Source organism: Toxotes jaculatrix, chromosome 5, assembly GCF_017976425.1.
Source record: "Toxotes jaculatrix isolate fToxJac2 chromosome 5, fToxJac2.pri, whole genome shotgun sequence".
In the NCBI taxonomy this organism is placed as follows: Eukaryota; Metazoa; Chordata; class Actinopteri; family Toxotidae; genus Toxotes; species Toxotes jaculatrix.
Window position 1 is genome coordinate 6,362,722 of NC_054398.1, and position 12,899 is coordinate 6,375,620.

The 12,899-nt window shown below is 41.0% G+C and overlaps 2 protein-coding genes across 2 annotated transcripts; both read left to right on the plus strand.

The window, feature by feature from the left end:
• Positions 1-635: 635 nt before the first annotated feature.
• On the plus strand, positions 636-8,615 carry LOC121181830 (fibroblast growth factor 6-like). The gene is made up of 3 exons (XM_041038001.1): positions 636-981; positions 1,626-1,729; positions 4,383-8,615. The coding sequence occupies exons 1-3, from the start codon at positions 636-638 to the stop codon at positions 4,557-4,559; spliced, it is 627 nt and encodes a 208-aa protein (XP_040893935.1). The 3' UTR covers positions 4,560-8,615.
• A 1,864-nt stretch (positions 8,616-10,479) lies between these two features.
• On the plus strand, positions 10,480-12,607 carry LOC121182290 (fibroblast growth factor 23-like). Its single transcript, XM_041038719.1, has 3 exons — positions 10,480-10,736; positions 11,119-11,222; positions 11,328-12,607. Exons 1-3 carry the CDS (start codon positions 10,523-10,525, stop codon positions 11,754-11,756), a joined length of 747 nt encoding a protein of 248 aa, XP_040894653.1. The 5' UTR covers positions 10,480-10,522; the 3' UTR covers positions 11,757-12,607.
• Positions 12,608-12,899: the final 292 nt, after the last annotated feature.

The following is a 12,899-nucleotide window of genomic DNA, read 5'->3' on the forward strand; positions in this document are numbered from 1 at the left end:
GCCTGTTTTTACACCTTCCTTCTAAATAAGGAAGCGGCCTGACAGACATATGACCACCGACCCAATTTGGGAGCAGCCCGAGTGCCCCATCGCGTCCCACGGCCGCTGAACGCCACCAATAAGCTTTCTCCCCCTCCAGTCCAGCAGTGACAGCAAGCTATTCCCCTCAACTCTCCACAGACTTGGTATATTTCCTGCTGTCAGCACCCTCTCTACCCTTGTATTATCCCAGCGGTGAAGTCAGCATGATGTCATCTAGGGATGCGATATCCCTGGCAAGGTTGAAACAGGGTTTTTGGTGAGTGGTAAAGGATTTATTCTGAACTCTTACCGAGAGGGAGACAGAGAGGGAGAAGAGAGAGAGAAAGAGAGAGTGTGTGTGAGAGAGAGAGGCGCGGAGGAGCTGCAAAACATGGTAATCACCACCACCAACATCACCATCACCATCACCTCCAGCTCTGCCGCGCACTCTCCCGTCTCCTCTCCTCCTCTGCACCGGGGCTTGCGTTTCATGCCCAAAGCCCTGATCTGCGCTCCAAAAATAACCCTCAGCCAGCATGCCGAAGGAAGCAAAACAAGAAGAGCGGTATTTTTAGGGTCATTAATTTCGACCACGTGGTCCGAAGGTAAACCGGATGGCCGTTGCGCAAAGGTTCCTCGTCAGTATGTCCTGCGAGGCCGGCACGCCGCACTGGACGCTGACCGCGGTGGTTCTCCTGGGCTTTCTGCTGGGGATCGTGTCAGCGTACCCTTTACCGAGCAGCAGGACAAATGCAACTTTACTGGAGAAACGATGGGAGACCCTCTTCTCCCGCTCTGTACTGGGGATCTCCGGGGAGAAACCGGAGCTGAACTGGGAGAGTGACTATCTGCTGGGCATCAAAAGAGTGCGGAGGCTCTACTGCAACGTGGGCATCGGGTTTCACCTTCAGATCCTCCCCGACGGCAGGATAAACGGTGTACATAATGAAAACCAGTACAGTGAGTTATACCTCCACCAATGTAATGCAATAGACATAAAAGAGAGGCACAGTCAATAAGCATGGATCTGTGATGAGTAGGCTAGTCTATCCCCTCTATTAATTTGCATGATCATATGTCAACCGGCTCCGAGGGAGCATTGAATTTCTTCCACGGCAAAGACAAATCTATTAAAACAAGTATCCATCAGTACTGAACACCCCCCAGCACCCCCCACCCCCACCCCACCTTCCTCACCCCCCCCCCCCCCCCCCCCAACCCACCCCGAGCTCAACCATGACATGAATGTATGGACGCTTTTAGACACAACTTATTTTTACGCAGCCCTGCGAGGGCGGTCCGGAGACCAGTAGCCGTGCACGTCAATGCAATTACTGCAATTATTGCATTAGCCTGAATGTGCTTAATTGACACGCGGCTGGATGCAAATAATGTAAGATGGGGTGAAAGATGCAGAACAAAGGCTCGGCATGCTGCGCAGCAATCTGCAAGGTTACACCCATTAGACGCAGAGAAAGAGAGAGAGGATAATGCTACAGTCATCATGATATAACACTGAATCAGCCAGGGTCATCGGTTGGTATTTTATTATTATTATTATTATTATTATTATACTCTAATGGTATATTCTCTGTCCCGATCAGGTCTAATAGAAATCTCTACGGTGGAGAGAGGAGTGGTGAGCCTGTATGGGGTGAAGAGTGAGTTGTTTGTCGCAATGAACAGCCGTGGAAGGTTATACGGAACGGTAGGTATGCACAGTATTTCATTTTATTGTCCAGCAATGTTAGTTAACGGGATCCTGAAAAAATAGGACGCAGTTGCAGCTTGATCCGCTTTTTCTTTTTCTTTTTCTTTCTTTCTTTCTTTTTTTTTTAAATGTGCCTATCAGATTTTTTTGGGATGGGACTCCTGCCCTATCTGCCTGCGGGGAGGATGACCATTATGCGTTGCGAAATCCATATATTTTAATTTCATCAGGAATTTATAAAGTTCTATTTAAAGCCAGTGCGCCTGGCCTGGTGGCCTATGGGTAAATAATGATGAGGTTAACAGATGCAGGGTTTAGTCCACAAGCCTTCAGTGTGGTCGTGTGTGAAGTGAAGGGAAAACCCCCTGATGCAAAGAAACCTGTCAGCAGAGTGTGGGGATCGATTTTAATGGCAAAGCGCTTATTTTGCAGTGCACAACACACACACACACATCACCACCACCAGCAGCAGCAGCCCCCCACTGTTTAAGATATCTTTCTTCATCCAACACTACAAAACACCCCCAAAAAAGCCCCTCAAAGCACAGCACCTCCTGAATTTTTCATATGCCGTTAATATATCATGCTTCTTACTCACAGAACAACTGGGTTTCATTTGTGGAGCAGTATTGCTATAGACCCCAAGCTGGAAAACATGGAAACCTTAGACATTTTGCATCCTCATAAGAAATTCTCTTTATAGCTTAATAACACTGACGTGGGTATTCAATTTTATACAAGATCAAATAGCAACAGCTACGTAGGACTTATGTGTTGATGAAGTATTTCTCAGCATTGTTAAAAAACTGTCTTTTTTTTCTGACAATTATTTGTTTTGTTGTGTTTTAGATAAATACAGACAATAACCTTCATACCAATTGTGAGAATTTTCAGAGGAGTAATACTGGCAATAATGGGCTATAATTAAAACTACAATCTAGTGTTCCACAAATTCCCAGTGTATTTGGTCAGTGCTTTTATTGTTGTGTGAATAAAAGTTCCCAGAGGCCTTCATTTCATCCTGCTGCTGAATGTGCTGGGTGTCCCTTCAAATATGGATTGATGCTGGCAGTTTTTAAGAGAAAGAAAACTTTTTAGGTGAGCTTTAGATGACAACAAATTAAAATAGGAAAGAGAAAACAGCCCCAAATTCAGTTCTCAACCTCGAATCTTACCTCTCGGTTAATACATATAAACATATAAAGCCAGTCACCTCACCAGATATAATTTTAACTGCTACCTCAAATATGGTTATAAATAGGCCTATATGTATATATTTACTCAAGTTTTCTTAAGCACCGTTTCTTTTTTATCTTGATGTTTTTTGATAACTAAGAAACATTTCAGCCGTAAATTTTCACAGTTGAAATGACAATATGACTAAGCTTGAACTTGATTTTTTTTTCTTTTTTTTAAATCCTCATCACAGTGATGAGGTGTATTTGTAGAATCGCTGGAGATAACCTTTAGAAGATGTGATTACTTTGCTTCCAGAGAAATGACAGCTATTAATATATAAATGGCCCTGGCGGTGGGGGGAGGAAACATTGTGTTTAGTAGATCCCTGCTGACACGTGGCTGTTGGTTTGCTTGCTGTGGCCAACATATTTGACAGACAGAATGTGAGTCGGTTATCTGGTCATGAGTGATGAGGCGTTAGCTTGTGAGCAGGCTGATGATCTGATAAGAGATTGAATTAGGCCACATGGCCTCTGATGGACGGCATTTACTGCTGCGCACTGCATGACTCATGCATTGTCAGCTCAGCAGAGCAGTTGTATTGTTCTTTACAGTGGCAGATATTTAGAGGTTATTCTTATTCTATAGATGCCAGTGTTACTCTTGTACCTGAAATCGTCCTGATATTGTTTAATTTAGAAGTTGCATTAACGCTAAATGGGAATACTGTGCTTAATTGTAGAGGTTAAACATTTCCTTAAGATTTTTGTGTTAAGGTTTTTCATTTAAAGAAATGGATGTTTGCGAAACACACTTGTGTTCATTCTTGCAGATATGAGTTAGATGAGAAGTTTGATACCATCCTCATATCTGTCTGCTAAATATAAAGATGGAGCCAGGAAGCAATTAGCTTGGCTGAGCATAAAGACTAGAAATAAGGGGGAAAGCTGACCTCTGTCCAAAGATTAAAAAAAAACATCAAGAAACCTACCAGGCCCCACAGCTCACAAACTAATGTTTGTGAGCTTTCTTCAAGTTTCCTACCTTTATGCTAAGCTAAGCACTAACTGTCTGCCTGTTCTAGCTTCACATTTATCTTACAGACATGAGAGTGGTATCACATAACTCATATCCTACCATCACTTAATAAAAAATCCTTATGTTTGCTAAATATCATGTAAAAGCTGTTTGGACTTATTGTGTATGATTACATTAATACATGCTTTTTCAAATAGAAAGGTTGATGTATTTTATTATTTAAGAGCACTCAGTGCTGCTGGGAAATTGAACAAAGAGAACTCTACATTGTCAAAATGTTTCCCTTTGCTGTCTAATCTAAATTTATCTTCATATTTTTGTGCATCGCTCTGAATCTTTTTAAAGGACGTTTTAATGTTTTGTCACCAAAGCTTCAAACGGTCCTTTTCTTGAGCCACTCATTAAACGCTGTCTGTCTCTTTGTCCTCTCCAGACAGTCTTCCATGATGAGTGCAAGTTCAAGGAGAGCTTGCTCCCAAACAACTACAACGCCTACGAGTCTCTGGTTTACAGAGGCTCCTACATAGCACTCAGCAAGCACGGCCGCGTGAAGAGGGGCAACAAGGCCACCACTGCCATGACTGTAACGCACTTCCTACCCCGAATATGATGAGCAAAAACTGGCAATAACAAACTTATTTGCACATGTGGATTATTTCCCAGGTAACATAAATACCGTATACGTACGTACAAACACAAAAGACAAAAATGGACTGTAAAAGAAAGAAATACAACTATATCTGATAGTATTTATTCAAACTTTATATGTATATTTGGGTAGCTTACTTTGTATTAGAAAATTATGGAAATGCCATTCTTTGCTGCTTTTATGATTTTCATCATTTTGTGACATGAAGGGGATGGAGAGGTGTCATTTGTCCCCTCAGTTTTTATGGGTGCTTAGTGGAATTGGCTGAGTCCTTGCCCTGTCAGTGGATGACAGTTCATCCTTTTGGAAATGAGATGGATATGTAATTACCTCAAAGCACCATATCCTGAGAAGAAGAGGAAGAGGAAAATGAGAAATGTGTGCATGAAATTTCTACAGAGTTTGTTTCCTTAAGAACGTTTTTGTTGTCGTCCATCAAGGACATGGACATTTCCCATTCGCTATGTTGGATTGTGTCTGTCACTGTCAGGGCAACTAGAGCACTTGCAATTATGGCGGTGGGTTTTTTTTTTTCTTGCTTTGTCATGAGGTGGCGGTGCCTTGAATTCCTACTTGCGGCCCCCTTACCCTTGCATGCGAGAAACGTGGTGCTCAAGTCAGAAATAGGAATGAAATGCAAGTCATCACTCCCTCAGACACCACCGGCCCAATTCCTAGAGGGCCAGAGGTTTCTCCGCTTTATTTTCTTTCCATAATTAGATCAATTAAGTAATTGAGACTCTATGCTGCACAGGACCCAGTGGAGCCTCATGTGAATATGGAAAGCTAGATTTAGAGTCAGCACTCAACTCCCCCGATCATGTCCAGGGGAGGTTTGACAATCCCAGGTTTTACTTTCACAAATTTTGTAGCCGGATCATCAGGCCAGAGAGAGTGTGTGAGTGCGTGCGTGCTGTAAGCGCGGGCATGCATTTATTTTAAGTATGTATGTGGAATTGCTCTGTTTGGGAGCTGCTTAATTTGAGAGGTTTTTTTTTTGTCTTTGATTGCTGGTGGTCACGGGGGGCATCTTTGTAGCCGAATATCATAGACCTGACACTATGAAGCAAAGCGACCTCCATTTCAGTCTGCTTTACCTTATGTTTTCCCCCTGTTCAAACTGAGTTGATGCATCTGGGTCTGCAGATGATGTTTTGTTGTTGATGGTTCGCACTAATTTATTGAATTTTGTTTTTGCAAATGTTGACTTTATAGCAAAATTGATGACAGGAGCTTTTTGACTTTCACACTAGTTTGATCACATTTGGCACTTAAAATTAACGTGCTTATGCACAAATGGGTGTTGTAGCAGCGGATGTTGCTGATTAGTCAATTCACTGCAAATATGATGGTCTGCTGCATTAACTGAAGGTAGTATAAATAATGCAGGTTGTTTTAGAGAGAGCTGGAACGGCTTCAGAGTTCATGATCCTGGGATTTGTGAACAATACTTCAGGTAACTCAGTTTTTCTGGCATTTAGATGATGTGGATTGTGTTTATTGATCCCAGATTTTTAAGCTATGTATGCATTATTCAGATTGGTCACTGAGTCACAATATGGCTTCCTGTGAAAAAAAAGAAATATGAGCAATGTTGCAAAAAGCAGTGAACCAAAGGGTTATACTGACACGTTCATTCAGGCTTTGTGTATGCAGCATACCATACTTGAATTCAACAACTGCTTGCGGTTCTCTTTCAGTTACTGTAGTTTTTCCATTGTGGAGACGAGGGGGAAAGGGGCGAGGACAAAGAGCTGGCAAAGTTGAAGATAGCAGTGATGTACAGAGGACTTGGGATTCTGCAAGTGGCACTGGTTGTTTGTTTAACTCAGCGAGGATGTGGATAATGCAGGGTAAAATACCTGAGCATAGAACTGGTGGGCCCCTCGTCTGTTGATGTCTGATTGGACAGTCGGTTCAGGGTCCTGGGATTCTTGTCTCATTCATCTGAGCCACTTTTGTACCAAGGTCGGAGATGCAGGCTTTCTGTCCTCTGTGCTACGGATGTAGGCGTGTATTCTGGTCCATCTCAATGACTTCAACCTTCTTATTTAACGGAGCTCTGCGCCTGTGAGGCTATTTCTTGATCACAACGACAACAATTGTCTTGTAAATGTACAACAAAGAGCAGAGTCTTTTTTAATGCTGAAATGAGGCGCTCCTGATCTTGACCTCTGATGATTTTGAAGTGATGATACTGAATTTTCATACTTGACCTGCAATATTTTGTAAGTAGCAAACTACCAGTCAGGCCAGCTTGGTGAAATATGATTTTGAGAAAGTAGCAAGGCTCTTACAGACATATCTTATCATATTTTACCTCATGCCCTCTCTAACATTACTGTAACGCACTGACAAAATGTCTGTGAGCAATGGTTTACATGCCCTTTAAGCTCCAGCTTCTGTCTAGTAGCAGAGACGAATGTGCAGTATGTGGTTAGAATGAGTGTGTGCGTGCGTGTGTGTGTATGTGTGTCCAACTGAGCACACTCCTGTCATGTTCTGTTTCTGCCAAAGCGACAGTAGAGATGGTATCAGATCCATTTACCTTGAGTCAGGAATAACAGGGCATTGTCTGACTGTGCAAGCTGATGTACTGTACTCGCCTCACAGGAGAGGAGAGGAGAGGGATGGAAAAAGTAACACAGAGGCTAATGAGGGACGTCCGTCAAACGAAAGCACAGCACAGCGTGGTTGAAGCTGGTAGTGAATGTAGCAAAAGGCCACGTAACAAGAATCAAATGCTTCCAGGAAAGGGACGCTTGAGTTAACAGGCTGTCTGTCAGACTGAATACTGTGATTCAAGAGAGCAACTTGACACTACCAGGATGTCATATTTAATGTTTTTGAATATCGACACCATTGATAAATGTGTTTTGGGGGATTTTGCCTTGAGCATCTTATTACTCGTCACATCACTGTGATCAGAAAATGATCACTCGTAGCTTTTTCTGGGCTGATTTAATGGCAGTGAGGAGTCGGTTGGAGTGGTGTTTTGGCAAATTTGTCAAAATATACTTAAGGTGCAATTTTTTTTCTTTGTTTTTTTTTTTTTTTTTTAATGGAGTGCAATTTACTGAGCAGGGGGAAGATGCTGTTTTTTCCTTGCTTTCATCAAAACATGCTGACATGCAAGATCAAAAGTACTTGTTTTTGATGACAAATTTGTGTCAATTACTGTATGTTTATTTTTGATTAATTGTGGTATGTTTCAGAGGACACTGTCAGCACAACAAGCAATGTTTTGAGCGGTAGAATGGGAATTGCAAAGTTACAATGGCTCCTCAAGGTGTAAGAGACGTGATAAGTTGACATTGTGGGAAATGAACTTGATATTGTTTACACCTAAAGCAACTTAGCTTGGTGTTAGATTTTCAAAACTTGGGAAGTGAAAATCTAAAGAAAATATTATCCTGTTACAAGTTCTACAACTTTTGCATGATGTTATTTTGAGGCAGAAAAGGTTGTATGATATAGCAGTAACTGAGAGAAGGTTGTTTATGGTGAAGAAAAATATCATCTTTCAACATAAACCCTTACTTCCTTAATTCCCCATTATGCATATGGAGTTCTGAATGGACTAGGTATGTGTTACCCCTTTGATTAAGGATCCAGTGTCTGGATTTTGCCATTGTGCTTATCATACCTGTTCAGCTGGTTTTAAAATGTGTTGGTTCACAGGGAGCTGGAGGTCTGTGGGTGGATCTGGGATCAGACTTGTGTGTGTGTGCATGTGTGTCCCTGTGTGCCAGCAGCCTTTGTGTTTCTCTCTCAGTTTTCTATTCCTGCACTGAGGGGAGAGTGCTTCCTCCGAGTCCCCCTCCTCTTTTTTAACATATACCTCACCTTCTGCCTTAGTTCCGATTATTGAAATGATTGTAAATTAGTTTGAAACAACAGACTTCTCCAATCATTTGTTTCTGAAAAATATGATGACGAGTAAGTAAAATACTATATTACAAATGGTTTTCCTTTTATTTTTGTACGTATGTGCTGTGCACAGCAGTCAACTGTATTCCTGAGATGATAATAAAAGACGTTTTGTAAAAGCTGTTGTGATTGAATCCTTTAAAGTTGCATGCTTGACTAACTTCATACTTCTTCACCCTGAATGTCACAGGTTTAATATTAGAAGAACTGGGAAAGAAACTGAGTGTCCCTGAATAAAACCTCAAGCCAAAGTCATGCTCAAGAAATTACAATGAGCAGGTATGTGGCGCCCTCTTCTGGTGAAGATTGGCAGCATGCATAAGGGCAACGTTTGACAAACGTGAAAACAAATCTAGCTGAAAATAAACTGAAACTGAAACAGACAGTTGTGGTAACACTTTACTTTGCAGGTTCTATGTGTGATAAAATTCCTGCATCCAAACTATGTAAGCTGATATGTAATTATAGGTAAAACAGAGCTAGTGTAAACGTGGTGCAATCCCAATTAACAGATTTTAATGAAATGCTAAAGTAGGGAAACATATAGAATATTTTGGTCTGTGCGCAGCGGCTCAGCTCAATGAACACAAATGTCAAACTTGCCAACATATATGAACAATTAAGTTTCCAATTACTAAACTTACGCAGAACCTGTTATTAGGACTGAATTACACAGCTCTGTCCAGGAAAGTTTCAAGAAGTTATTTGAAATTTTTTTGGGAATAAGAGACCTGTAAAATAAAGTGGTACCCTATATTCCAGTTACTGTTTGTTGTCCTCGTCAGTAAGTAAAATACAGTCACTGCATCCTTGACTACGACCTTGAACTGTTCTCTTTAGTACAGTACTCTTCCAGGGGGCCCAAAACTTTCTAGTTATGCCTCTGCTCATTAATATGCGCTGCAGTTAGACTGTGTTGGTGTTAACCTTCTGCTCTAAAAATAGTTTTCAGACAGTAAAAATAAGCCATCACTATTTCTCAGAAATGTGCCATAAATAGTGTATAAAAACATTAAATAACCAACTGAATTCTTTACTGAGATATTTATGCTGTATGGCCAAAAACCTTGGATCTCTTAATGTCAACTTTTCAGGGACTTAAATAAAAAAAAGGAACTGTCAAGTGCTCAGGGAGTTTTCTTGTGTTTTCAATGAGGTGAAAATATGAAAACCACAAAGAATGAGCTTACAAAGATTTCTAACAATAGATTCAAGGCACGCACAGTAACGAAAGGAAGTGACACATTGTGGAAGAGTGTACATTTAATTAATAAGCAAGGTATGAGTCATGCACCTTGGATTTCTGTCAGCTCACTGTGACACAACTGAATCAAATATTCACTACGCACCTTCAGATTCATACCTAAACTGTAAAGGTATACATGACTCATTTGGGCCTGTGAGGGTTGAAGACAATTTTCCAATTTAAACAAGCTTTAATGAATAATGTCACAAGATAAAAGGTAACGGGAGTAGTTTGGGAAGCCTGTTATTCTTACCGCACTTCTTTTTCTTGATCCTCGAGTCCTCAGAGACACGGGAAGTTGAATCACTATCTCCATCATCCCTTCACATTTTCTGCTGTCTCTTCATCCTGTCTCCTCTTCTGCAGCTTCTGGTGTTACAGGTTTAATCACTGTGTTATTTTTTTTTCTTTTTTTAGGTTTTAACAAAAAGTAGAATAAATTATGCTGCCATCTTGGCAGAAAAATATATTTTTATGTGGAGGTTACTGCTATTCAGAGCAATAAAACTATGGCTCCCTCATACTGATGAAATGATTTCTCACCAGTTAGAGGCTACAAGAATTCCATCTAGACAACCCTTAACCATGGAAAAACAGGCAGGCTTTGAGTCATTTTGGTAAATGAGTTAGCCAGTTTATTGACCCTCTGTTTAAATAGACCTGTTGGACTTTCTCCTCCTCCATTAGGTCCCCACATCCTGAACATTTGTGCTGCTCGAGCAAAGAAAGCACGGCATCCCCGCTGATCATGCAACCGGCTTTCTTCTCACTCATTCTGATTGCCGTACATGTGTCTGTACTGGTGGACTGTCGACCAAGGCTCCAGGACCCTGAGCAGCTACCACAACACCGGTGGAGCAGCTTCTACACACGAGCACATGCAGACACGTCCTCTGGTACGGGACGTTTTTACTTAGAGCTGAGTGGATCAATGAAAAGAGGTATTCACAGAGACTTTCTAGGTAAGTCTGCCTATACTCATACAAATACAGTTAGTTTAACTATAGACTATTTCATTAATCTTTGAAAGTGAAGCGTATTTGACACTAAATGCAATGACTTTTTTGTTCTTTTTTTATGATTTTTTTGTTGTCGTTTTGTTAATTGTTCTGTTCTGATTTACATATATTTACTGAAAGGCCAAAAAATGTATGTGTTTATGGAGATAAAAGTTTAGAAATGCATATTCTGCATGTCACCTCTACAAACAAACAAGATTTCTGGCAGCCACAAATGTTCATGTCGAAACTGTCTGACTGTACTGTCTAACCATACAACTAACCAAATATACAAGATATAAAACACAGTGACAATGGCCTGTATGAACCTTTTTTTTTCTTACAGTTGTTTTGCCAGTGAGAACAGACACAGGCAACTTTGTGTCAATATTTGATTTGAGAAGAAAACGGTTCCTCTGTATGGACTTAAAGGGAGAGCTATACATCTCTGTGAGTATATAGATATTTTGTCCATTTGAATAAAGTCATGAAATGACTGCAGGGAAAACAGTGAATTCAATATTTTGTATTTGTCTGCTTTTGTCTCCTAAACAGAGGCAAAGGGAGAAAGAAGATTGCCTCTTCCAGCGCATTTGGTTAGACCTGGTGAACCAGCATGACGTGTTTTACTCTACAAGCGGGAGCCGACTGTTCAAACTGGAGGGAGCTGAGCTGCGAGTTGCTCAACAGGAGTCACCTGAACCCCCCTCGGCACTGCTGGAGCGGTTCCTAGGTCCCTTGGTAAAGAGACAGAGGAGGAGCGAGGAGGTGAACCCCTCTGATCCATTAAGAACACACTCACATCCCTCACATTCTGCCAAAGATCACAAGGATGCGTCTCAGAGGAGGCCTGAGCAGGACCAGGCTATTTCTGTGTCCAAAGAGACGATCACATCCTGTGATGACCCCCTACGGGTCCTACAGCCCAATGGGCCCGGCAGTCCTGTCAAGACAAACATTGCAGACCGGCCGGGACAAGACTAAGATACTGAACTTGGGTTTATTAAATGAAAAGTCAAGAGGGGGTGCAAGTCCTTGTGTTTGTTCTGAAAACTCACTTAGGACGTAGGCACCTGTAAATACCGATACCCTGTCATGCATTTATGGACTGTGGTATCAGTGAGAGTCACAGAATGACTTTCAAAGGACTGGCAGAGTCAGGCTGACATTAGAGGGTGGTTTGTTATTTTTTTGAGGTCACGTAAAAGCATTAAATATTTTACAACTTCTGAGAAAAGAGATAACCTACTAACAAAATGCTTGAATCAGTTTTTGCAGAATTTGTCTTTATGTAACTGTTACGCTACGTAATGTACTCATAAACCTTATTACATCACTGCGGCTTGTGCACATCTTCTGTTTGAATAGCAGATTAAGGATTAAGTTTGGCAACAATCGACATAATCATGAGGCTAGTGTGTTCCAGCGTCCTTCAGCCCTTTAACCTCTTTTGTCAGTTAAATTTTAAACCTTGGGCCAGATGTGGCAATGTTTGTTTTGCATATGTAAAAATGTGTAATCCGTAAGTAATTATGAATATTTATACATAAATCTGTTGCAAAAGAAAAACAAAAATAAACCAGTGCATACTGGTGTTACTGGAGAAAAAAAACCCCCAAAAAAACAAAAACAAAAAAAAAAAAACTTGCCATTTGCAGCCATTCTTTAACAGGCTCAAGTTAAGTTAGGTGCCGGACACCACAAGTCACAGCAATAAAAAGGTATTTATTTATTGAAATGTGTTAAATGACTTGCTTCCTAGTCTACTGTTTTATTATTTATATATTTCATGTTGTGTTATTTCTGATGTGGAAAAATAAATGGTAACTATTCTGTGGATTGTCTTTCAGTTTGTATATTTGCTAGAGCCCAAAAACTCAAGATACAGACAGTGACATGTTTGAAACCTGCTCTGGGATATCTGTGCCAGAGGACGGACTGAAACAGCATGAAGGAATGACCTATGACACGAACTGGAAGAGCACCTCTCCACAGCAGCCTCTCTGGGCACAGCTCTACACGAGACTCTAAGTCCATTAGTCTGTGTTTCCACAATTATATGCTACCAGATCACCAATAAAAGTAACTTCCTTTCTAGCAAATCATTGCACAGACCACCAAGAATGA